We start from the raw sequence: 26,110 nt of genomic DNA, 5'->3' as shown, positions 1-26,110 counted from the left end.
TGATGGGATATTTGACATCCTGAAACATCGTTTAACAGTATCTGGTTTATTCTCTTAAAAGTGTTCTCAGAGTTACTTTAAACCTCTTTTCTCCATTTCCCAGTGTGTTGGGTTTTCTAATGAATTGTGGGTTTTGCCACATCTTTGCTGATTTAGGATTTGTCTGGGTGGGAAAATATGCATTTCTGGCAGAGACTCCTTTCATTTTTGTCTTGCCCTTTGTTTCAGATGTACATCACAAGTACAATTAAAACAAAGAGTAGCAGGCTAGCCAAACCTGTGCTTTGTCTGGGTACCCTGTGTGCTGCATTCCTCACCGGGCTAAACCGAGTTTCTGAGTATCGAAACCACTGCTCAGATGTCATCGCAGGCTTCATCCTGGGGAGTGCTGTAGCTTTGTTTCTGGTAAGCTCATCAGTCTTTCCACATTCTTTTTTAAAATACCTCACTTGGAAAACAAACAAACAAAAAAATTATCATTATTTTGTGCCCTATGTCAGCTAATTAATCCAGTTGCTAAGAACTGATTTTAGCCCCGTCTAATTAAAAGTTGTCATCAGAGAAAATCCTAATATGAAACCAGGTTGATAGTAATTAATAAGGCTAATATGATGACATTTGTGCATTGTATATATTTCAAGATTGTTTAAATTGCTATACATGTTCTTACTTCATCTGTCCTGGAAAATGCTTTAAATATGATGAAGATTTCCATTAATTGAAGACTTCTCTGACACCCCTGTATTAGAAAACCCAACTGTCTGCCTGGTATCTGGCAAAAAAAAAATGGAGGATACAGGGTGTTGACTGGGGCTCTAAGCAGTAGTCTTGGTTCCCCATTTTATTTCAGACCATGAAAGAAGTATGATAGAAAGAAAATTCAGGACAATCTTCCAGGGAGACCAGACTACCTCCCTTTGCAGCATTTGGGATTAATCTGAATTGGTCACCATCTCATAGGGTAACCAAATGTATTAAAATGTACCAAAGGTCTTTCCACGTAATCCAGGAATGGCATCTCTCTGGACTTCAGATATTGCTCCCCAGCTGTCTGAATGGTTTAAGTGTTTTATTTGGTGGAAGATCTCTTGCTGAGGATTTACTCACACAGCAAGCAGTCTGGGTGATTCTCACTATTACCAAGAAATGTGATTGGCGACATTTAACCAAAATGTGCTTCAAAACTACTCAGTCCAAAGCTACAGTAAACAGTAATCCCTGTAATCAGGAGGGATTATCTTCCAAAAATGCCTTAAATCTAGATTGTCCTGTTACTGATATTCTTTCTATTCTCTGCTTTTAAAAAACAACAACGTATCTTCATATATCATTTATTCTCATGTTCACTTTAAATAAAAAGTGTCTGCAAACTCTAACCTGAATCTCCTTGGCAAAATGTAAGTAAATTATCTGATTCCCACTGGGAAAGGTAGTTTAAATCTAGCCCATAAGAGGCAGACAGGCTATACCTTTGGTCAGGACAATCTATGTGTTTCCAGTACCTATTTCTAGTAGTCACAGCAAACTCCCAGACACTTCTGGCCCTGCAGAGCTTCTGCTGCCCTACAAGTGTCACAAGCCCAAATGCAGAGTGGGAGAAGGGGTCTCACAGGAGTTTGGAGGGCAGGGGTGCTATGAGATTCCTGCTGTCACATGAGACTCATTCAGGCTGCAGCCTGTCCCTTGCTAAGGTCTCCATAGCAGTAAAATGGAAGAACAAGCAGGGAACTGGCTGCAGAGATCATTCTGACAGCAGATGTGTCAGCTTCCTTTTCTCCACTGAGTTTCCATGTGCCAACCTGCATGTATTTGCTCTTAGCATTACTATCTGGGTGCAGGAAGTCTGGTCATGCACAAGGCAGGGGCTTGTGGGATAAATACCAGTAAGTAAGTAGGAATGGTGCTAAATGAAACACAGAATGCATCAGGCTGGAAGGGACCCTCAAAGTTGTTGAAATCTCCTGCAGTAAGCAAGGACATCTTTAACTATATCATCAGGTTGCTCAGGGCCCCATCAAATGTATATATATTTTTATATATATATATATATATAAAAAAGTATATATGTATATAAATGGTAAAAAGAAGACGTGGGAAGGTGTGGGCCCCCTCAGAAAGGAAACAGGTGAAATGGTCACAAGTGACCTGGAAAAGGCTGAGGTTCTCAATGACTTCTTTACCTCAGTCTTCACTGCAAGGGCCTCCAGCCACACTCCTGGAGTCATGGAAGATAATGGCAGGGACCGGGAGGAAGAACTGCCCATCATAAGTGAAGATCCTGAAAGTGTTCAAGTCCATGGGACTCGATGGGATACACCCAGGGGTACTGAGAGAACTGGCAGATGAGGTTGCTAAACCCCTCTCTATTATAGTCCAAAAGTCCTGGCAGTCTGGAGAAGTCCCCACTGACTGGAAAAGGGGAAACATTATTCCCATTTTCAAAAAGGGGAAGAATGAAGAACCAGGGAACTACAGGCCAGTCAGTCTCACCTCTGTGCCTGGTAAGATCATGGAGCAGATCCTCCTGGAGGCACTACTGAGACAGAAGAATAGTGAAGAGGTGATTGGGTACAGTCAGCATGGCTTCACCAAGGACAAATCCTGCCTGACAAACCTGGTGGCTTTCTATAAACAGGTCAGAACATTAATAGATGAGGGGAGAGCAACTGATGTCATTTACCTGGACCTGAGCAAAGCCTTCAACACTGTCCTGCACCACATCCTGGTCTCCAGACTGGTGACACATGGGTTTGATGGGTGGACCACGAGATGGATAAAGAACTGGATTGATGGACACACCCAAACAGTGGCTGTCAAAGGCTCCGTGTCCCAGTGGAGGCCAGTGACAAGTGGAGTCCCTCAGGGATCAGTCCTGGGACCAGTCTTGTCCAACATCTTTGTCAGTGACATGGACAGAGGCATTGAGTGCACCCTCAGCAAGTTTGCTGATGACACCAAGCTGTGTGGTGCAGCAGACAGGCTGGAGGGAAGGGATCCATCCAGAGGGACCTGGACAGGCTGGAGAGGTGGGCACAAGCCAACCTCATGAGGTTCAACAAGACCAAGTGCAGGGTCCTGCATCTGGGTCGAGGAAATCCCAAGCACAAATCCAGGCTGGGCAGTGACTGGCTGGAGAGCAGCCCTGAGGAGAGGGACTTGGGGGTGCTGGTGGAGGAGAAGCTCAACATGAGCTGTCAATGTGCACTTGCAGCCCAGAAAGCCAACCAGAGCCTGGGCTGCATCAAGAGAAGTGTGGCCAGCAGGTCAAGGGAGGTGATTCTCCCCCTCTACTCAGCTCTGGTGAGACCCCACCTGGAGTACTGTGTCCAGTTCTGGAGCCCCTATTACAAGAGGGATCTGGACATGCTGGAAGGTGTCCAGAGAAGGGCCACGAGGGTGATCAGAGGGCTGGAGCACCTCTCTTATGAGGACAGACTGAGGGAGTTGGGGCTGTTCAGTCTGGAGAAGAGAAAGCTCCGAGGTGACCTTATTGTGGCCTTCCAGTATCTGAAGGGGGCCTACAAAAAAGCTGGGGAGGGACTTTTTAGGCTATCAGGTAGTGACAGGACCAGGGGGAATGGAATAAAGCTGGAAGTGGGGAGATTCAGGCTGGACGTGAGGAAGAAGTTCTTCCCCATGACAGTGGTGAGAGCCTGGAATGGGTTGTCCAGGGAGGTGGTTGGGACCCCATCCCTGGAGGTGTTTGCAGCCAGGCTGGATGAGGCTCTGGCCAGCCTGATCTAGTGTGAGGTGTCCCTGCCCATGGCAGGGGGGTTGGAACTAGATGATCCTTGTGGTCCCTTCCAACCCTGACTGATTCTATGATTCTATGATTCTATGAAATTTGAGCTTGAACGTCTCTGGTGATGGGGCCTCAACCACATCTCAAGGCAACCTGTTCCAGTATTTCATCACTCTTACTGTGAAGAACTTCCCCCTTATGTCCAACCTAAATATACCCTGCTCAAGTTTAAAACCATCGCCCCTCATCCTATTGCTGTAAGACTTTCTAAACAGTTCCTCTTTAGCATTCCTGTAGGTCCCCTTCAGATATTGAAATGCCCCTATAAAGTCTCCCTGGGAATCTTTGCTGTATAAAACATTAAAAGGCAGAGAAGGATCCATCACCCCAGATTAACCCATTTACCATGCCCAGCTTCAGTAAACGTTTATATCACCATTCAAGGCGGAGATAGGTTTAAGTGAAAAACAGGTTAAATTCTTTGCAGAAACTGGCAGTTTTTAGACCCTTGATGGTAATTCCTACAAGTTTTTCCTCAGGACAGAACATGCTGACCTCATTCTATTTTTTTTTTCTGCATTACATAGGGGATATGTGTTGTCCACAACTTCAAAGGCACTCATGGAGCTCCTTCTAAACCGAAACCTGAAGACCCACGAGGGATGCCACTAATGGCTTTTCCAAGAGTGGAAAGTCCTCTGGAGACATTGAGTGCACAGGTACTCTCTCACTCAGACCATCACCAAGCACATCTTCTGTTATGGTTAAAACTACTTCTTAAAAACTACACAGGGAGCTAGTTTTATTCCTAATACGGAGCTGAATGCACAGAGTGATTGCATCAGGAGAGAGTTTGTTTTAAGGCATTTATCACTTAAATTACTAAGATCTTCTGCCCCTGTGCACATGCAAAGCTAAAGCAGTGGCATTGCACATGCCTCTACATATCCTTTGACGTACTTTTGCTTAGAAAAATAGAAAAATGAGGGAAAATACAATAATATTCTGTCTAATTGCTTTTTGGAATGCCTTAGGAATGTCTTAAGGATTTATGGATAAACTATGCTATCTAGAAGATTATTACAGAGATTATTTTCTTATCCTTATCATTGTTCGGTATTCTCTCTAAAAAGAAATCACATCTGCTTTCCATCTCTAAGTCACTGGAAAAGAAATTAATATAATTCTTTCAAGTTTACAAAAAAATGAGTGCAGGCATCATTGGTGGTGATGTTTCTCTTAAACTGCTCATTTCAGATGGCTTGTTTTGGCATAACTGAATCATACCCAGTCCTTTCAGAACAGACAAGCAAATGACACCTGCCAAGAATTTTTGTGAACATGAAAGGACTGTAGTTTATCAGTATCTGAAATGCCCTTGTGTAATATATTTGTTCTTTAAATTGTACTTCATTCCTGTGTAGAAGGTGTGCCACAAGGTCAGTAGTGGCTCCTCTTAAACCCTTTACAAATAAACTGAAAGTAGAAATATTTTGCTTAATTGAAAAGTCAGTTTTGATTAGGCAAAGATTTGCTGGAAGACTTTAAACCAAATCTGCAGCACTGTGTGCATTTAACTGTTCTCTTGGTGGACTTGCAGTGCTACTTATATATCCACACGTAGGACAAAAGGGCTGAACATATAAAAACAGTCTGTGAGAAAAAATTTGTCTAGCCAGTTACTAATAGCTTTTGGACTGTGAAGTACAGGCAGGGACTACGCCTTAACTCCTGATGTCCACTGTAATCAAGAAGGTGCCAGTCTTTAAATGACCATGCATCTACCATTGTGTCAGTGTCAATTGAAATTCCTCCCACACCAATAGAAACAGACTAGAGAAAAAAGTTGTTATAAACAAGTCCTTGGCTGGTATTACTGTTTCTTCAGATACAGGAGGTGCATTGTCCTTCTCTGTGCAAGTTTCTCCTTAGATTCTCCCTCTTGTTTTGCCTTGCACCCACACAAATCGTGCAGACGAAGCATAATCCAAGGACAACTCATTACTGCCACTGAAGTCCTGGCCATTGTCTTCTAAGAAGGTTAAATCAACAGTCTTTCCACCTAGAGGACTTTGGGGGTCACATGTGTTTTGGCACAATGATCCCATCTCTGTGTGGCTTTAGGTTCTGTACATTCCCTAGTACCAATATGTGTAGGATCTACATGCATACATCAGATGAAGCCAAACAACGGTCCTTTAGGCTCTTCAGGACTAAGGACAGACACACCGCATTAGTTATGTGAGTGTATGAAGTGCTTGAGCCAGTACTGACACATCCCTCTAGACAGGATCCAGTCCAGTGTGGAATTCTCTGCTGAAGAAGTCACACCTTGTTTTTCAGTGAGTGTTCATAGCCTAGATAGCAGTCACATTTGCAGTTCTCTCTTCATTTGAAAGCCCTACATTGAGGTGGGCAACAGATGTTACTAGTGAAGGTTTTTCCTCGTTCATTTTATGCACCAGGATATGTAAATGCCAAAATCATACAAATGTTCAGTGTTTGCCTTTTCCTCTTTGCAGAATCACTCTGCCTCTATGACTGAAGTAACCTGAGATGGAAGACTGGTAACTGAAGCTGTTTTTTATTACCCTCCAGTACAGTAACTCCAAGACACACAGTTACTAAATGTCTAACTGTGATGACCAGTATTATGTTATGTCTAGTTAGAGGCTAATGTTTTGTACTTTTTTTGTATGAGGAAGTGATGTAGCTTGCCCTGATTTTTTGTCAGCTTTAATATTATTATGCCAGAATTTAAATGCAAAATGGAAAAAAGAACAAAAAAACCTTTTTCTTGTTTAAAGTGTGCACTGAGGAACTACATCTATGGAATTGTTGTTGTTGTTATGTGATATTTGTATGCCTTTTTTTTTTCATCTTTGAATTTATATATCTTGGGGAAAAAAAATAAAAATCACTTTTACCTTTTCTTACCATAAGAAGTGCTTCTACCACTGGGTCAGATTCTGATCTGAGTAAGCTCAGCAGGGACCTGAAGTAATTGCATATATTTAATTCAGATAAAGTGGTGGTCAAGAATCTAACCTGAATGACACTGTCAACAAGTAATAAACACCTGTTCTTGATTCAGTGACACACTTAAGCGTTGCTTAAGCACCTTACTGAATCAAAACCTGATTATTCTGGTGTGGGTGACTGTGCTAATTATTGAAGAATAACTAAAACAACATACTCAGTCTGCAATATAGACAGAGTGGACATGAAAATTTATAGTAGTAGCTGATAGCATGTAAGCTGACTATATCATCTCCCCAGATCTCTGTTCCTCCCCAAGGACCAGCTAAAGCTCCCAGTGAAACCTGGCTTCAGGAATTGACTATGGGGATATACAGCCACCACTGTGGAGCTGAGGCTGCACTTTTAAGTGTTTCATAATTTCATCATAGATTTGTGGGGTAACTAGTAACACTGGTGCAAAGTGACACCACTTCTCCAGTGGAGTGGCATTATTTGGCATTCGGATTGGCATTACCAAGAAGCCAATTTGACTTTGGCAAGTCAAAAGAAACCCCCAGAAAACCTGACAGTCCATAGTAGCAGTCTGTATTTTTGCAAATTCTGACATAATTTATATCAAAACTGCTGTTGTACAGTTTAACACCTTTGTTTAAGGAATAAAAAGACAATTACATGCGGGTGGGGGGTAAGAACAAAGAGACCACTTACAATGGCTAGAACTGGGGCAAAGGCTTCATCACATGACTTTTTCACTGTTTCTAGGGTTTTCCTGCATCTCATTCTTCTAGCATGGTGATAACTGCTGTGTGTCTCCTTTAAAGAATGGAGCCTCTGTCTGTAATTTTACTGGAATGTTTACCTCACACTTCCATGTTGGTTCTTCTTGGCTTTTTTTGTATATTTTTTCCAAAACAGATACAAAAAAAAATTATCAAAAACCCGAAATGTGTAGCCTGGTGTTTGTCATTTGCCTGTGACACAAGAAAATTTGGAACGTCTGTCTGGACTTGCAATGTTGAAGGTTGGTATTTTCCTCTGACTCTACTGATGTCTGCTACAGTCTTAGGAATAGAGAGATCTAACTTGGGCCGTGCAGGCTTTCTGTGACCTTGAGGAACCACTAATAGTGTTCTGGGTCCCTCACTACAACTTTGATCCACAAAGGGAAGATTTCTGCTGAAGAAATTGGGCTGCAGAACCAACCTTTGTTCTGCTGTGTCAGAAGAATAATAACGCACTAGGAAAGCTTACCAGTAATGGATACTCCACTCCATACACCCAGTCTGCAGCACATCAGTCCACTCATACTGCAATGGGTTAGCAGGGGATTGAATTCTAAGACAAAAACTTTACATCTTGTAGCCTAGATTTTGCAGCTGTGGTCCCTGAGTTTACACTCCTCCCAGGTGTGCTCTCACTACAGCATCAATTGTGCATTCTTGATCAATAGCTTCCACAATATCTTGATCAGTAACTTCCTCCACTGCACATTCTCCAGTATGGTGGTGTGGACAGTCTTCCTGAAAGGGAAAGATGTGGTTTTCCTCCTGCATCCTCCAGATTGAAGACGGATTTGACTCTTGATTTTCCAGTCCCTGAAGGACTATTTTATCAGTTATCCAGCTACTGTGCAGCATGAAGAGGCACTTCTCTACACTTTGAAATAAAGATGTGAACCCTGTTCTCTCTGACATGGTATGCTAGGATGCCTACACCCAGGAAAGGTCTGCAGGTCATGCAGATCCATGTGGGTGTGCATATTTGTTTGGAAGTGCTGGAGTCCTAGATCACTGCTTAGATGAAGCTAGACTACCACACACAATTCAGTCCATTTCCCTTTGGCTAGCTCTGTTTGCAACCAGTTCAGGTTTATAGTACCTGGCGCATTTTCCAGTTGACAGGTAACTTCCTGTGCAGGAAGTCTAAACCTAACAGCACATTTACTTTTCCTTCAGGAGCAATGTATGCCTACCTCCTAGAATCTGTGACCCAGTGAAAAAAGTATTCATTTGTTAGCCTTTCAGATTTTTGTTTTCTTTTCTTTTACTTCCTGTGCTGAGGCACATTGCTCTCCACGTGCTGTTTACAGTGAGCTTAGGCAGCCAGCAGTGGCTTTTGTCATTACAAAGTGTTATGGCCAATTGTGTAGCCATGTTGCAGTGGCTAGCTTTCCAGCACGAAGTTAGACTATTTAAGACCCATGTAATGCCCTTGGGCTGTGTGCAGTTTCTTACACTTCAGGTATAAACCTGGCCTACATAATGTGACCGGAGGCAGCTGGGTGGCTGTGGCCTCTGTCCCCCAGGTAACTCCCATGACAGGGAAGCAGGTACCCCTGAAGAGCTGTAGCTGTTGCTCTTGCTCCACCATGGTGACTTGTGTCCCTTGGTTCAGTGCAAAGGCTCTGGAACATGACTCTTGGGATAAGGAAAACCACCTGCCCCTATCTTGATCGACTGGCTGTATGCAGGGAAAATTGGCACATCTCACTGAAACTGATGATCAGAATTAGAAAATGTTCTTCCTCCCCCAAGCTCACAATGGGCACATTGTTGATGCTTCCACTGACTGGCAGACATGATGGTGTAGGACTGCTGCCACAGTTGTACACAGCCAGGAGCCTCTTCATAGTTCACCACAGCTTCCTCTCTTTCCTGGAGACACCAGTCCACCCAGCAGAAATAACCTCTTAATGTGGCCTGCTTTACACTATCTTTTGATCTTCACTGCTGGTTCTGCCTAAAACAAATGAAGATCAGCCGTCCTGCAAATCCATGGGCAAGGTTTTTACTTAGTATTTATAACTGCATTCAATAAAAATTAGGCACTTTTGAAAGACCAAGGAGAAATCTCTTTTTCCCATATATATAGCAAAAAAGAAAAAAACAAGAAAACCTAGAGACAACTAAACAAACTTTTATTAGTGATATTCACATACTGAGTTGTTACCACAGTGAAAGGGCTCTACGCTTCTGCTCTGCCGTCCTGCCTCAGGAACACAAGCAAAGCAATACAGTGCTTTGTGGTACAACTCATTGCTTCCAGATAATTTTCAGGTTTGGGGGTAACTCTGCTGCACACAGTTCATCAAATTTGGACACATCCTTTACAGGAGTGCTATAGAACTTCAAGACATCCTCAGCACTGCACATCAGATGAAGCTGTGAATTGGGAACAGCATGACCAAGTTCTGCTGCTAGCTGAGCCAAAAGGCGAAACTTTAACCTGTTTTCTTTGAGGGGTGTCTGCTGCCAATTATCAGGAAGCGAGGGTCCAAAAATCTCCTTGACATGAGACTCAAGGTAGCTCTCTACGTCCTCTGGAGGAACATAGCTTCTGCTGCGTGGTGGGGGACAGATCAAGCTGGGTTCACTTTTCTCTTGATGAATTATTTTCTCTGGTTCTACTTCTTTTTCCTTCTTCCTGTTGATACCAGACATAAGTATTTTCAGTCTCTGGGCTACTGAGTCAGAGCACAGTTCTTTTAATATTGGACTCAATCTAGCCTGCAGACAGTTCACCTATCCCATGGACATAGCCGGTTCACTATATATGCAAAAACAAAAGCACAGAGGCTAGACATTTGGGGTTTCTCCAAATGCTGCTCACCACACAGGGTGTCTCTACACAGCAATCATTTGCCAATCTTATTAGCTTAAGTGTAAACAGAATTTTAACAAATGCTATAGCACCATTTTCTTAATTTGCTTTGGAACAAAAAAAAAAAAAAAAGTGTGTAGTTGTAACAGAAAATAATCACTACTATAAAATAAATAAACTATGCCCACAAAGTGATCACTAGTTTTAAATAGAAAATTAATGCCTACCTCAACCTACTTGACTTGCTCATATGCCACAAGCAGTTTCACCTAAGAAGTTACATAGAAACTACTATTTGGCATTCCTATTGTAGTACTGCCCTGAAACATGTCTTTTTCCAGACCTTGCCCGTTCCCTTACCAAAGCAGGTGAGGGCAAAAAAAATCTTAACTCCGCCTCGGCACAGGTGCCTGCTGGCAGTACATCATCAGCATTCGCTGCACGCCCCATGGCCTGGCGAACGAAAACCGAGCACTGAGGGCGGCAGGCGGAACGATCAGCCAGTCTTCGGACCGCGACACAGCACTGCTTCCAGCGGCAGCCATAGCCACAGCGCCGTCAGATCGCAGGCCCGAAAACGGGAGGCAAGTGGGAGAGGATTCGAAAACCGCCATCGCCTGCCTGCCCCTGGGAGCCGCTCCCCAAAACATCCCCCCGTTACCTCAGGCCGCCCCAAAACGCTCTGCACACTGGAGCGCTGAGAGCCAGCCGCCGACCCGCCACCCGCAGCGACACCACAGCCGCCATCGTGCGGAGACTCCTGGCTTCTTCCCGGCAGCCAGCGTGCGCATGACGTAACGATTCCGGCCCGCCCCGCGCTGCCTCATGGGAACTGTAGTCTCACCCTCTGCGCGGGGTGAGGGCTGGCCTGCCGAGGACAGCCAGCTGGAGCCGCTCGCAGGCACCCTCTGCGTCCCGTCATCTTCCCCGTACACTCAGCCAAGGGTGCCGCGCGGCCGTCGCGTCACCTGCCCCACACACCCCGGGTACGGGGCGGGTACGGAAGAGGCCGTACCAGCAGGCGTGGGGAAGAGGTTTGGCAACAGAGTGTATATGGGACTAAAACAACATAAGGTAGGGACATATGTCGTCAGCCACTGCGACTGCAGCAGTCGCTGTAGTGCCAGTCAAAGGCTCTTGGCAGCTGCCTCCCAGGGTTTTCCTCCTGTTTTTGCAGCGTGATGGCTGCCGGTGCCGTCAACCTGCCCCCTCTCATAGGGAGTTTGTTCTGTGTGACACCCCTCTCACCCGGCACACAATTATATGTGAATATCACTATTTCTGATTTTTAAAAGGATGTGCCTATTTAAAAGTGAGAAATAGCACTTCACTCTGCACAGTCCTGGTTTGATTCGCGGCAGTACGTTTAGCAGCTCTGCTCACAAACAGCTCTGTCCAAGAGAATCGTGAAGAGCCTGTGCGCAGGTACCACCTGCATCAGACACAGCCTGTGTGACACGTCCGGCAAAGGAACATGAATTATCTAGAAAAACCACAGCTTTCGTTTTAGAAAGCATGAGAAGGCTTCTTTTGCTGGTTTGTGGAAATGCTTTTCCTGTTCACAGGATCTTAGGGGTTGGAAGGGACCTCCTACATTGAGTCCAACCCCCCTGCCAGCTGCTCCTAGTTTTAAAAGAAGTGATCTATACATATCAGTAGGATGCCACTCGTCAGAAGCAGAGGCATATTTGAACGCGGGTGCGTGATCTACAGGATCACAACTGAAGCAGAAAACAGTTGTTGCTCCTGAGTCTGGTATCAGCCTCTAGAATGTTTTGCACTTCGTGTGCGGTTGAGGTCAGGACAGACAAAATGTGTGCATTAGTTATGCAATGATTGGATCCATGTGAGGGAGTTTAGCTATTTATTGCCAGTATGAAAGAGTGGTTGCCAACACAAAGAATACGAGGAGGTTATAGGGCACTGACTTTCCCTGTTTTCTTTCCCCTCGCTGGCAGCAGTGGGTGCGGGTGGCTGGGAAGAGCAGCCTGCAGATAGAGGTGGCTTCGCTTGCACAGGCCAGGTCTCAGGTGGCCCTGGAGGGAATGTCCTCTGGTTTACATCATCTTTGCCGGCTGGTGGGCTGCTCAAAGGTGTCACTAGCTGATTGGTGTAGAATGTTGCCAGGTGAATATTCTTGTATAACCGTAGGCCTGCCATTTCTGCCACTTAGGCCCTTTTTTCATGACAACTGACTAATTGAGCTTTAGCTAATCAAGCTTACAACTCTAAAAGGTATATTGCAACATCCCAAAGGTCAAACTGTCAGCCTTCAGCATCAGCCTACTTATTGAAACTATGCTTTAGTCAAACAAGGTAGGTCATTTACCTGGACCTGAGCAAAGCCTTCCACACTGTCCCGCACCACAGCCTCGTCTCCAAAATGGTGACACAGGGGTTTGATGGGTGGACCACGAGATGGATAAAGAACTGGCTTGATGGCTGCACCCAAAGAGTGGCTGTCAATGGCTCCACATCCCAGTGGAGGTCAGTGACAAGTGGAGTCCCTCAGGGATCATTGCTGGGACCAGCCTTGTTCAACATCTTTGTCGGTGCCGTGGACAGTGGCATTGAGTGCACCCTCAGCAAGTTTGCTGATGACACCAAGCTGTGTGGTGCAGCAGGCAGGCTGGAGGGAAGGGATCCATCCAGAGGGACCTGGACAGGCTGGAGAGGTGGGCACAAGCCAACCTCATGAGGTTCAACAAGACCAAGTGCAAGGTCCTGCATCTGGGTCGAGGCAATCCCAAGCACAAATCCAGGCTGGGCAGTGACTGGCTGGAAAGCAGCCCTGAGGAGAGGGACTTGGGGGTGCTGGTGGATGAGAAGCTCAACATGAGCTGTAAATGTGCATTTGCATCCCAGAAAGCCAACCAGAGCCTGGGCTGCATCAAGAGAAGTGAGGCCAGCAGGTCAAGGGAGGTGATTCTCCCCCTCTACTCAGCTCTGGTGAGACCCCACCTGGAGTACTGTGTCCAGTTCTGGAACCCCTATTACAAGAGGGATCTGGACATGCTGGAAGGTGTCCAGAGAAGGGCCACCAGGATGATCAGAGGGCTGGAGCACCTCTCCTATGAGGACAGACTGAAAGAGTTGGGGCTGTTCAGTCTGGAGAAAAGAAGGCTCCAAGGTAACCTTATTGTGGCCTTCCAATATCTGAAAGGGGCTACAAGAAAGCTGGGGAGGGACTTTTTAGGATATCAGGTAGTGATAGGAGTAGAATGAAGTGGAATGAAGCTGGAGATGGGGAGATTCAGACTGGACATGAGGAAGAAGTTCTTCACCATGAGAGTGGTGAGACCCTGGAATAGGTTGTCCAGGGAGGTGGTTGAGGCCCCATCCCTGGAGGTGTTTGCAGCCAGGCTGGATGAGGCTCTGGCCAGCCTGATCTAGTGTGAGGTGTCCCTGCCCATGGCAGGGGGGTTGGAACTAGATGATCCTTGTGGTCCCTTCCAACCCTGACTGATTCTATGATTCTAAGACATGCTTTATGTTAACAGATGCCACCATAAAAGTGCTTTGGAAGAACAGTCTAACTCAACCTGTGCACTAACTCAACCTGTGCAACCCTAACTTGGTGTTTAGCAGCCTCATTATACCAAACATGATTCTCCCAAGACGTGAGAAACTTCTGAAGGTAGTGTTATTTATTTGTGTCCTGAGGCCAATGTACCACTTGCCATATACATCTATCAAGTTTTGTCAGTGCCTATCAGACTTCAGTCATTAACCTCTCCAGCTGTGTGACCATTGGATTATTTTCCTTTCATTTCTTCAGGGCTTCCCAGGATCACCCTCAGTAATGAGTTGCATAGGCTACTGAAAACCACAGATGTGTGAAAGAGACTTTACAGAGAATAAAAATTGTGAGATAGAGATTAGTTTTCAATTACTGTTTTATTTCTGTGATTGAAGACACAGTCAGGCTTTGTAATTCAGGGTTTTAGCTGCAAAATGAGGTTATGGGCAAAGGTATATATTTGAAGGGAACTACTTAGTCTGTCTACTATGCAGGGGGATAAATTTAAATCAAAGGGAGAGTGGGTTTGTGATTAAGTAGCAGCTCTAGTTTGTTGTATGGGAAGAATACGTCTTTCTTGGAATGTGCAAATGAAATAAGAATATCCCCTTAGTAAATTGTAGAAGCAAAGGGTGGAGGAAGCTAATCCATTTTCTCTCCAGTTTTGTTTAGGGTTAGGGAAATTAGATACTGGTTTTCTCTCATTTCAGAACATCTTCCGCCTTGTGAAGAGAGACAGGAGAAAATAAGGTTACTGTGCTTTCAGTAGGTGTAGCTGGCAGTGAAAAGGGACTGTGCAGCAGCTGCATCAGTCTTCCCAGATGTGGCATACTGTCCTCTGCAAGCCAAACTGTTAATCTGAAAAAGAAACAAAAAGGAGGCAGAGCTGGTTAGCTTGGAGTAAGAAAGACAGATGTAGAAAGACAGTGAGAGTAACCAAGCAAGGTAAAAGAACAGAGTAACATCCCTGGTGAACATGAAGTGCCAGGAGGGGTGGGGACAAGAAAAGCCTTAAGGTGATAACATGTCTCCCTTCATAGTGAGGAGCTCCTCTCTGTGCAGAGGGGAAGCCTTATACCTGTGCCCGCTTGCAGAAGGCCTCCTGTGCAGCCTTCTTGTTCTCATTTTTGCCCACCCATGCTGCTAGGGCAGAGGCTTGCAGGGCTCTCCCATAGGAAAAGGTCAGTTTCCAAGGCTTAGGCAGAGGCAACTGATTCATGGCGTTCAAGTTGACAGAAGCCTCCTCTTCACTCTGACCTCCAGACAGGAAGCATATTCCTGCAAGAAAGAGGTTTTGGGGCTTAGAAAGAGAGTGCTCCAGCCACTGCAGTCCCTGACCTTTACATGCCAGAGGAGCCACAGTGTCACATGTAGGAGCAAAGCCAGCAAGAGTGGCAGTGAGAATAGATATGTAGGAATGAATCAGGAATCACCGGGAACAGCAGCAGGCACTGTGCGGAGAAGAGTAGTAACAGTTGCTACGGCTACATCCTGAGGGGTGTACTTCTTGGGGCAGGAGTGCCCAGCTGTCACCATGTTGGGTTTCAGCAGTGTCCCTTCCAGGTACACATGATGGTCGTTCAAGGCCTTGTAGACAGCAGCCAGAACCTGAAAAGGAGGACTGAATACAGACCTCTGCTCGAATCTTTACCTGAACCTGCTGAAGAAGGATGGCTTATTCCTTGGGAGCGTGAGAAAATCAAACTGAACTTTGCTTTCTCATGAAATTTATTGCTGAGGTTGCAGCCCTGGAGATACCACTGTTTGAGATGACCATGATTCTACTCTTCATATTCATTACTGGATTTGTCCCTGCAAACAGATACCTTAAGAGAGGTAGTGTTTTGCTTCCAGTGCATCATTTTGAATTTGAGCATGCTTATACTGGCACTTTGAGTGGAAATCCAAACACATGGTTTCTATTCTTGCATTCTCTATTATCTCAATGCTTGATGTGCACAACTCGTGACACACTTAGGAAACACATTGTTTTGTTTTGTTTTTTAATTCTTTGACATCTGTGAGCACAAACTGCATAAGGGTGGCTACTGCTTTGTGAAGGTGAGAAGAGGTGCAGGGATATTTTACCTTTTCAGTGACGTACTGACAGCGCTGGAGATCATGGTCTCCATCAGGCAAGATTTCTGGCTCCACAATGGGCACCAAGCCATGCTATGAGAAGAAAAACAGGGAATTATTTAGGGGTCTGTTTCTTGCTGCCAACTGACTTTGGTGGCATTCCTTTTTGCTACCCTGACCTTCTTCCTCATCTTTCCCAAAACCTTTGCAGAGATCCACCTTTCAGGTTATCACAGAGCAGTAAGAAGCAGCAACACCATCTCAGGAAATGTTGCTGGAGGGTAGATACCTGCTGGCAGATGCTGGCATAGCGTGCCAAAGTGTTGGCATTCTGTTCAATGGCTAGTTGAGAGGGTGTTGTGCTGGTGATCTTCAGCACTGCACGCCACTTGCCAAAGTCAACACCATCTTTCTTATACTGGGCACAGCGCTCAGCCAGTCCATCCAGCCCTGCAGGTGAAAAAACAATTCTTCACTGAATGTAGTTCTTCAGGACATAGGTCTGAAAAGTGCCATGACACCAGCCAAGGCCACGAGTCAGGTGAGTCACCCTGTGGCTTTTGCTGCACCAGTCATAGCGTAGGTTCCTTAGATCTCTTCTTACCTTGGATGGTGGTTTCTCCATTTGTTCCTGCTAGAGGTGCTGTGCCCTTATCCAGCTGTGGAGACCAGGAGAACAGAAAGGGTTACAGAGAGATTGAGAACTGTCTCATTCTCATCTTGTTACCCATGGCTAGCCTGCCTTTGCAGACTGAGGAAAGTAAGGGGGTGCAAAAAAGTGAACTACTGGGGCAAAGGGAAAGAAAGAGAGTGAATTGGATACATGGAAGGGACAATGTGTAGGTGTCTGCAGGGAATGGCTTGAGTTCTATCAGGTGTGGAAAGGCCTGGATTTAGGTTACTGCATGGAGAGATGTAGTTGGACTGAATGGTGAATAGATGGGAGTCAGTGTATGAAGAGTTCCTGCATGAATGCAAATGTGCCACTGGTGAGTTGTACAAAGCCAACACAAAGAATGAGGAAGAGATCCTCCAGCAATTTTAAGGCCAAACACAGAAAAAGAAGTGTTTGGTGGGTGAGAGTGCAGCCTCGTATATAATTTTCACTGGAAAGATCCTCACCTTTATCCCCACCACAATGCCTTTTTCTTTGATGAGAGTTGGAAATGGCTTTCCACTGCTGTCTTTCTGATAGAGAGTCTCATGGAAGAGGATCACTCCCCCGATGCTCTGGTTGATAGATGCATCTGAAGAGAAGAGGATCTCTCGAAAAGCCCGGCGATTCTCCTCTGTGTTCTCCACATTGATCCTCTGCAGCCTGTTCCCCATAGTACCTAGTGAGGTGGACAAAGGTCAGACAGAGAGGTGTCAGGCTTGGCTGATCTGCTGGTCCCACTGCATAGTAATGAAGTGGGGCTTCAGTTCAGAACTTTCCTTCTTAACCCACAGTTTGCCAGCTTTTGTTGCTGTAGACACCACACTTTCTGAATGAGGTTTTCCTGCTCATTCAACAGTTTTTAAATCTCCTTCATTTATCCCACTAATTTCAAAGATGAAGCAAACTTTAAGTCTTAGGTACTGCTAATTGATTCATATCCAGAACTCACCCACGGATTCATCTGCAGCTAGGATCCCCTTTCCTGAAGCCACAATCCGCTGGGCAATATCTGAAAGAGCTTTCTTCTGCTCTGAAGTCAGTGCTGGGAATTGGTGGGTCATGTTGACTTACCTATGGAAGACAGTTAATGTTACAAGGTGGGAGAGATCTTACACACAAACTGCAAAAGAGCCACCACTTGGGTATTTCTGTTGCAGGGCTCTTGTTACTTGTCCGTGTTATCATAAGCACATTCCCAGAAATCTTTTCTAGTTGCTTTTCTTGGTGTGTCTGGGAAAACCAGAAGAGAGAAATGCAAACAATGCATCCTAACACATCCTCCCAGAACCAAAGTGGGAAAGACTCTGCATTTAATATGGATCTGCTCAGAGACTAAAGGAAGGTCAGTCTGTTATAAAAATGTGCACTAAGCTAACAAGTGTGATACTTCCAGACTCTGCAGACTTCCTCACTAAGAACTGAAGGCATTTTTGGGCTCAATGAGAAGAATCACTTACCTTTACACTTTTCCTAACAAAGCCCCTCTTCCCTTCCCTGGCCTGTGTTGTCAGTATTTGCTGCTTTCTCTATTAACTTCCCATCCCCATCATCCTGCCTCACTTTTAAATTCTCTCCTCCCCATGGCTGCTTTCAGAGCTGTGGTGCACTGCTTATTTTGTATATAAAAGACCTGGGGTTTTAGAAGGATCCATCACCTGTTCCTATCTTTTCAGCTGTGGCAGAAACTTAGCAGATGCAGATACACAGCACCTGAAATGCAAGTTCTGTCTCATATTACAAAATGCTTGGTCTTATTTAAGTTTTGATTACATGGTATTCAATTACAGTTATTCAGATCACCTGAATAGTCCAGGTTACATCCCTGTGTGCATTAACCTGTGATCCTGAAACATAAATACTTTCTCCCCTCTGTTTATCATGTGCTATAGCTAAAGCAACACCTGATGTTATTTCAGCTGGGTGGTAAATCCATGAAATGAATCATTAATAAAAAAAAAAAAAAGGGAAGGAATCCTTGTCTTACCCTTCCTGCTGAAGGGTGTAGTGGGGAGAAAAGAATGGGGGTCTGGCTGCTACTCATGATAGGGTACGTGCCAACATCAACAGAATTCTGTGCATCCTGCCAAATGGTGCCAAGATTTCTGGCAACAATACTACCACAGTACTATGACAGCTATAAATCTGTGTCTCTGATTTATAGTTGAAAGTGCTTGGGTATTGGTAAAGTTATTGAGTTACACCATTCAAATGGTGTTGTCTACCAGTACAGACTAGTCCAATGCAGTGCCCCGACGTCTGCTTTACCCTTTTAAAAGTTGTTCTTAAGTAGAATTTCCTCCCGTGCAACTTAACACTGGTGAGTCATTCTAGGTTTAGAGGGAATTTGGAGGAGTGCATGATGAAGACTGTGTGAAAAGAGGGAGGAGTCCCTCCTTTTCCAAGTGAAATGCTTTGCTGTGGTCCTGCAAAAGCAGGCTCTGCCAAACTCCTCTCTCTGTGTGCCAGGCTGTGGTCAGAATCCTTCTATTGTGATCACCACAGCTCCATCAGTCCTGGCTTTACTTTAAGAGCTATGATCCATGCTGCATGGCTAGTAAGTTCTCCTGTAACCCTCACTATCCCTCACCTGCTGGTAGGTCTCTTAGAAATAGGAAACTGGCTTGTTACTATGATTCTGGTAATAATAGTTTGTGTCGTAAGCACTTCAGTCAAAAATAATAAATTGCTATGCCAAATCATGAGGAGCCACTCCAGTAATCCACAGTCTCTGTGGAAAAGACTGGAAAACTGATCTGCTGAGAACATGATCTTCTCCAAGGTCAAAGCTAATGAATTGCCACATCAGTAATGGGATTTTAGAGTCGCAGTTTGGAGGTATGCTGCAGCATGAGTAGGTGTATCCAGATAATGTTTAATCCAGGTAGCAGAACTACATGACCATCAGTCACTCTAGTTATGTTCTTACAGGTAGACTTTCTCTCCAGCAACGCAATATGCAGTGGGACTAATGTCAGTTTTATCTCACTTGTTTCCAGTGTTTGCGTAATGATAACAAAGAAACAGTTATCACTCAAAACCAGCCTGCAAAGCAGTTTTCAGTGGATAAGCTGGTGTTAGTGAGGTTTTTGAGAGACTGAAGCACCACAGTGTAGTTCCACAGTGCACTGGAAGACAGCAAGTTTATATGCAAGTGTTTCATTGAGTGTGGAGGAGCAGGTAGTGATTTGCCAAAAGACTCCCTGCAATGATTTGTAAGACCTTGGTGAGTGGTTCCCAGATACCCTGCTGAGCTACAAATAAAACACACAGCATTTCTAACTGAAGAAATGAGTGCAAAAGAGCAGGTGTAAAGCTAATGATAGCTCTAAGGTCCAGAATGTTCAAGTACCCTCAATTCTAATTATTTCATGAGGAGCATAATCTGAGGATCTTCCTTGTTGGATTTGGAAAGGGTGTCTCTGTTGCAAGGTGAGCATCTAAAGAGGAGTGAAGTCTTACACTTCAGTAACACTTCTTACAGCTCCTTGTAAAGCATAAACTCCCAGCACATTCATAGAAACATTCATGCCCTCCCTTAAAGAGCTGGATATGTCCCCTTACAGGTCCTAAGGAAAAATGGTTGTACCCATGTAGCCAAAGTTAGGCAGCTCATTTCCTTCTTTCACCAGCAAAGCCTATTTGGCTCATGGTTCTGCTTTGACAGCTTTTCCAGGAGAAAAAGCTCAAAGGAACTGTGTTCTCAGTATCTAGGAGTTGTCACACCATTACATTTTTTCAAGAAATTTTGGTTTTATTTCCTGTTTTAGGATGTGGACTATTATCATAGTGTCACCTGCTCAAGTGATAGCACATTGATTGGATGTTGTATGGAGACAATGTATTCTCTTTGTGCTAACTGCTTACAAAGAATCTGTTAAAAGTAGAAGAAAAAAAACCCAAAAGAATAAGACTGCACAGAATGCACAAAATCCCAGCTTTATGGCTACCTTGAGTGTTTGTCAGGTTTCTACAGCTCCTTAAGTAAACAAAGGTATTTTTTCAGCCTCCAGCCTGTGACCAGCAGAAGGTGGGGGTGGAGGGAAAAGGGACAGCACAGTTGTGAAAGTAAATATTGCACTGCTGGATTTTTTTTCAGCTACCATAATGGAGGACTGCAGGGGAAATATCTTCATGGATATCAGCACAAGCACTGCACCCTGTTAATATTAATAGTGATAACCAAAGGGCAGAGGCAAGATAAACAGCAGCAGAAACAAACTGCTACATTCCACTTCAGGTCATCCTAGAAACATTAATACTTCATTAATGTCTGCTCTTTCCAATCACCTACAGTGACTGGCATCTTCTAATCCTACACAAAATCTCACCTGAGTCCTGGTTTGCAGATGGGAAAAGACTGAATTGGATACATTTTTCTCTTTGGTCTCCTCATTGCCTTGTGTTATGAAATTGCTTCCAAACCCATGCATGCAGCTTTTCCTGTTCAGTTACTAGTAAACACTGCCCTTTAGCACCATCTCTGACAGCTAGTGATACAAACCACATATTGGTTTGTACATGCCGTTGCACTGCCCACACAAGAGATTCTGCTTCAAAGAGTAGGGTTTGAAGAAGCAAAACTTGCTTATATAAATAGGTAAATGAGGAGAATGAAAAGTATTAAAAGATGTAACCCATAACTTGTAGGCAGAATACTGTCCCGTCTGGATTTACTCCTCACTGAGGAGAGAATTACACATAGTGAGTTCTGCACCTTATATTCTTGTTACAGTGGATAAATCCACTTATTAGCCTCACTTCTCTATGGACCTCCATTTAAAAAAGTTATTTCTAAGTACGTCTGGTTACTTGGGCATTGGGCAAATTAATGGATATGAACGGCTGGGCAAGCCTGGGCACATGGCGCTGACAGAGCACATTCTTATCTAGCCTGCAGACTACACCAAGCTGGCAGGACTAGTTGATACACTTGATTGCTGGGCAGCCATCCAGAGGATCCTGGGCCCGAGGAGACCAATAGGAGCACCATGAAATTCAACCAGGACAAATCCCAGCCACTTGCCTGGGCAGCAGTGCCCTGACAGTGATCCCACCAGGGCTAGTGGAACAGGGGAACAGCTCTTTGGAGAAGGCCCAGAGCCCTGTCAGCAGCATCCTGTGCGAGCAGAGGTCCAGCCCAGAGAGCCAGGGAAGGATAGGAATTGCCCTCCTCTGATCAGCACTCTTTAGATCACGTCTGGGTACTGCATCCCCAGCAGGGACTGTTGGGTCCCTGCAGTACAGGAAAGACATTGACAAATGAGTGAGTTCAGCAGATACCACCAAGAAGGTCAGGGACTGAACACTCTGCAAGAAAAAGGCTGCAGAGCTGGGTCTAGTTCAGCCTGAAGCAGCCATAGCTTCAGGGGTACCTCTTAGCCACCCCCAATACCTACAGAGTGGTGATCAAAGAAGCAAAGTCAGGCTGTTCATAGCAGCATGTGATGGGAGAGTGAGAGACAAGAAGCACAAGCTGAAACAAGAGAGATTTGGACTGGATATGAAGAAGTTTTTTTGACTATTGGGGCAGCCAAGCAGTGGAGCAGGTTGACAGAGGCTGTGTTTTTTCTGTCAAGAGCCTGACAAGACCCACCTGAATAAAGCCATGGGCAGCCTGGGCTGACCTTATGTCTAACCCTGCTTTGAGCAGGAGATTGGACTACAACCTTTGTCATGTCCCTTTCAGCCTGAATTAACCCTGTGACTTTTCATGAGTACTTGCTTTAGGGAGTTGATTCTCTATGAAGAAGCTGTGAGGGAAGAAGATGTTTATCCCTTCATCTTTGCTGTGGGAGTGAAGGCTTTAAAAAAGCTTTTAAAATGTGTCATTTCTGGGTTCGAAAAAGAGGCAGGGTGTGGGACAAAAAGAGATATTCAGACTTCTGTCTCCTAGAAAAAAGCAGCAGATGTATTTAATTGGCATTAATTTCACTAACTTTCTTGGGTTCCTTGGGTTGTATATGATACTAAATTGCCTGATTGTTTTTAGCTCCTTCTTGTGAGGGTGACAAGGGTCATACTCTGTCTAGTGACCTGGCTTCAATACCCTGTCTCAAATGGATGGAAGTATGTGACACCTGCAGCTTCTTGTCCCAATTCACAGGTTAATCTCAGAGCTGTACACAAACCTTGAGCAAACATGTCCCCATTTCATCTCTCTAACATGTATGAGAGGAGATCATGTACTCAGGGATCTGGCCTCTGCATTCAGGACAGAGCTCTCCTGGAGCACTCATGATATCTAGAGGTGGCTGAGGTGGAAGAAACTGGTTTGTTGGAAGTAAGCGTGGTCATTGAAGTGAAGCTGCTTCTCTCTCAGAGCTGGGCTTTTCTCAGGGAAAGCAAAAAAACGCTGCCAGACTTGCAAAAGAATTCAAGTCTTATAATGGCAGCATGGAAGGTGAACATTTCAGACAGGCTAAATAGTGGTTGAGAAAGTGACAGAGGACCAGTGACTCAGTGAAGATTTGAATTTCACAGCAGTTTCCTGAAGCTGGCTATTCACAATTTGAAGGATTACAGCAGTTGCTAGTTTCCTCTGCTGCAGACTACCTTACATCCCCTTGCTGAGGAATCTTATCCATACTATTGCACCAATGCTTCAGAAAAAGCTGCACAACAAACACTTAATTACACCTCTGTCAGTACTGGTGTTTATCAGGACCAGTTGCATTCTCCAGTCTTTTTCTCTTCTCCTTGTAAAACACAAATTTAGGTACTCCACAAGCATAAAGAAACACAGACAAAGCAGTAGAAAGCAAAGCATGGTATGGTATTGCTCTAGTCTCCTTATACTCCAGGAGCTCTAAGTGACTAAGCTAAGTTAGAAACCCCATGTTAGTAGCAAATGGCTCACACTGGAAGATCACTGCCGAGTGGCTGACTGCTTATTTCTTGCAAGCTGTTCCTGGAACAAAAGGGAAAAAAAAAAAAAACCACACCAAAACAAAAACAACTTCCCAAGCCCACTTTAGATAAACATTGTGTCTCTGTTGATATACATACCACCTCTACAATTCAGAAATGAAATTATACTTACTTGTTTGTGGACAGTTCCTCTGCTGTTAGAAGCTTCTGGTGAGGTGGTTGCAGGTGAAGAGACCAGGTCCTTCTAATCACTAACTTTTATACAATTCCTGACAGTTTAGTGGTGGGGGTTTTTTTGGTTTGTTGTTTTTTTTTTTAACTCCATACTCCCTCCTCCCCAGGCTGGTTGGGGAGATGTCATTGCTTGAGGTCAGTCATTGGCTGTCAGACCACAACCACACACGCCCAGTGGGGCCTGGTCTCATTCATGGTGTTCCTCCTCTTTTCCCTCCCCTGTGTATATAAGTCTGGTTCACAATGCAGTGAAACTGAGACGTTTTCTAGTTCTTTGAAATTATTCCTCCTCTTTCTGAAAGAGACTGAGAAGAGTTACAAGATGAACCATAGAAATTGTTTATAGGGATCTTGGGCATAACTTTGCATTGAGGGTAAGATCTTCTGGAAGCTTATTTTTAGGAAACTACACAGTGCAGGAAGAAAGAGTAGGAAACAAAATGCAGAAGTAATGCAACAGCTCCTTAGGTGACATGAGTTACTATCATTTCAGTGGCTTCCCAAGTGTTAACGCTCATTTCCCTCACATAAAAAATTAGCATGGAAATATTTTAATTTTCAGATTATGATATGGAAAGGCAAAATGTGCTGCAACAGTATCAGGGTTAATGAAACTGCAAGTTCTGATTTCCCTTAACGTTGTACATGTGTGATAACGGTGGTTACCAGGGGAAGTAGGCCCACATTGAGGTGTACATGTGCAAGCTAAATTTTCCACCAAAATCCCAGTGAAACACCTACCCCTACTACAATGACATGCAAACTTCTCAGTTGCTTAGTAAAATTTTTCTGTGAGAAATGCTAATGCTTTATAAACTGTATGTCAGCATTCCAGCTTACTTCACCAAATCCATGTAGATAGGCCTGATTTTTTTTCCTGTTTATTTTTTGTTTGTTTTTGCTCCCCGATACTGCAGGTCAGTAGTCCTTGAGTGAAGACTGTTGGGCAAACATACCCTCAGAAACAACACACTCTGTGACCTTGTACATTATCCTGCCTTTACCACAAAGACACAGTGTTTGCCTGAAGAATGACGTGGTTTCTCCATTTGTTTGGCTTATGTATTGACACCTTTAGCCTTTACATGGTCACAGTGAGACACAATTTCTCCTGTCACTGAGCAATGCTTCCTCCTTGAGCTTGTCTTTTTGAGAGCTGCATGACAAAGTCAGTGCCTGTAGGAAGCCTCAGCAGCTTACATACTGCCAGTGGCAGCACTCCATGGCAGTCAGCAGAGAAATGTCTGAAAGAGCTGAGGATACAGTCCTACTGTAGGCCTGTGTTTGTAGTGTTTTGTTTTCTTTAACATTCTCCTTCCTGATCCATACCTTTTTGCTGAAGAATGCTGTGGTACATAACATAGACATAAAGTCTTCCCTGCTTTACAGTGTTTGCTTAATACTCTGTTTCTCCCATCCTAGCAAGAAGATGAACACCATAGTGTATTGAAGTTTCTCCACCATACACAGAGACATCTACTATGGATTAAAGATATTTTAAATGAAATATATTATTTAGGACTCTCTTCATACCAGGAAGGTGTAATACAACGGTCTTCTTCAGGACCATAGAGAAAATCAGACTTGGAGTCCCATTATTTATGGTTTGGATAGAAGCTGTCACAGGTAGGAAAGTACTTTTAAGTGTTTTTTTCCAGTGTTATCTGTGATATGGTGTGACAGGATATTAGAGAAAAGCTGGAGGAAACCTTCATGCAAAGAACAGTGTCTGACTTTTAGAAACTTCAGATAATCTCCTGCAGCCCACCTTGTGTTCTTAATTGTTTCTGAAGTGCATATATATGTATGCATGCATGCATTTCCAGGTGGTCACTAACTACTATGTGCCTTTCTAATAATTCCAAACCAATACCAGAACTTCAAGCATTACGATTACAGGTCCTAGAAGAGATTCTGAGGACTGAGGAAAAAAGTGAATTAACTTTTAACAATTAACTTTTTCATTTAAATTTGGAATGGGAGCATTTCCAGGCAAGAATATGGAACGAGAAATCATGCTAGATAATGTCCCTGTGAAGTTCAGTACTATCAACATGCAGACTCATGACACTGACCGTGCTGTGCAGAAATTAGTAGTAGAGTGATGTTAAAATGCACTGGAAAAGAGTGTGTACTTTCACCATCACAGTTATGTAATCATAGTTTGGGGATACTTGTACCTCTCAAAATTAGGTTATAGTGGTGTTGTATAAGAGGAATAAGCTTGTGTTATGAGAAGAATGCAGTGTACATGCATTTGCAAGCAGCTAACCTGCCCCAACAAAAATACCAAGTAATTGCCCTCACTAATTATTCTAGAGCAAAATTGGTTTAAATCTGTTGTAAACAGGTTACTGGTTGTAAACCTGTCTCATTGTGTTAGTCTTTGAACTCAAAAGTATTGCTAACTTGATCAGCTTTACAGTGA

At 44.2% G+C, this 26,110-nt stretch overlaps 3 protein-coding genes across 3 annotated transcripts in view; 1 reads left to right on the top strand and 2 right to left on the bottom strand.

The window, feature by feature from the left end:
* The window catches only part of PLPPR1 (phospholipid phosphatase related 1), a 72,593-nt gene extending 66,296 nt beyond the window's left edge, over positions 1-6,297 (top strand). The window contains exons 5-7 of the mRNA XM_054397889.1: positions 229-405; positions 4,330-4,461; positions 6,265-6,297. Coding sequence (XP_054253864.1) covers positions 229-405; positions 4,330-4,461; positions 6,265-6,297 — 342 coding nt within the window. The remainder of the gene's footprint in view (positions 1-228; positions 406-4,329; positions 4,462-6,264) is intronic.
* A 3,338-nt stretch (positions 6,298-9,635) lies between these two features.
* On the bottom strand, positions 9,636-11,080 carry MRPL50 (mitochondrial ribosomal protein L50). Its single transcript, XM_054398052.1, has 2 exons — positions 10,986-11,080; positions 9,636-10,147 (listed from the first exon to the last, which is right to left on the bottom strand). The coding sequence occupies exons 1-2, from the start codon at positions 11,069-11,071 to the stop codon at positions 9,757-9,759; spliced, it is 477 nt and encodes a 158-aa protein (XP_054254027.1). The 5' UTR covers positions 11,072-11,080; the 3' UTR covers positions 9,636-9,756.
* A 3,142-nt stretch (positions 11,081-14,222) lies between these two features.
* ALDOB (aldolase, fructose-bisphosphate B) lies at positions 14,223-23,662 on the bottom strand. Its single transcript, XM_054397404.1, has 9 exons — positions 23,621-23,662; positions 17,531-17,652; positions 17,046-17,257; positions 16,528-16,582; positions 16,213-16,373; positions 15,933-16,016; positions 15,278-15,452; positions 14,923-15,122; positions 14,223-14,702 (listed from the first exon to the last, which is right to left on the bottom strand). The coding sequence occupies exons 2-9, from the start codon at positions 17,640-17,642 to the stop codon at positions 14,607-14,609; spliced, it is 1,095 nt and encodes a 364-aa protein (XP_054253379.1). The 5' UTR covers positions 17,643-17,652; positions 23,621-23,662; the 3' UTR covers positions 14,223-14,606.
* Positions 23,663-26,110: the final 2,448 nt, after the last annotated feature.

This window comes from Indicator indicator, chromosome Z (assembly GCF_027791375.1).
Source record: "Indicator indicator isolate 239-I01 chromosome Z, UM_Iind_1.1, whole genome shotgun sequence".
Classification (NCBI taxonomy): domain Eukaryota; kingdom Metazoa; phylum Chordata; class Aves; order Piciformes; family Indicatoridae; genus Indicator; species Indicator indicator.
This window is presented reverse-complemented; position numbering and strand designations above follow the sequence as displayed.

Excerpts from the sequence above, each read along its gene's own strand:
- MRPL50 (XM_054398052.1), bottom strand. The coding sequence starts at position 11,071 with ATGGCGGCTGTGGTGTCGCTGCGGGTGGCGGGTCGGCGGCTGGCTCTC. Across the intron at positions 10,148-10,985 it reads GCGTTTTGGGGCGGCCTGAG|GAAGAAGGAAAAAGAAGTAG; the intron begins GTAACGGGGGGA and ends TGGTATCAACAG.
- ALDOB (XM_054397404.1), bottom strand. The coding sequence starts at position 17,642 with ATGACCCACCAATTCCCAGCACTGACTTCAGAGCAGAAGAAAGCTCTT. Across the intron at positions 16,374-16,527 it reads TGGAGAAACCACCATCCAAG|GGCTGGATGGACTGGCTGAG; the intron begins GTAAGAAGAGAT and ends TTTCACCTGCAG. Across the intron at positions 16,017-16,212 it reads ATGCCAGCATCTGCCAGCAG|CATGGCTTGGTGCCCATTGT; the intron begins GTATCTACCCTC and ends TTCTTCTCATAG.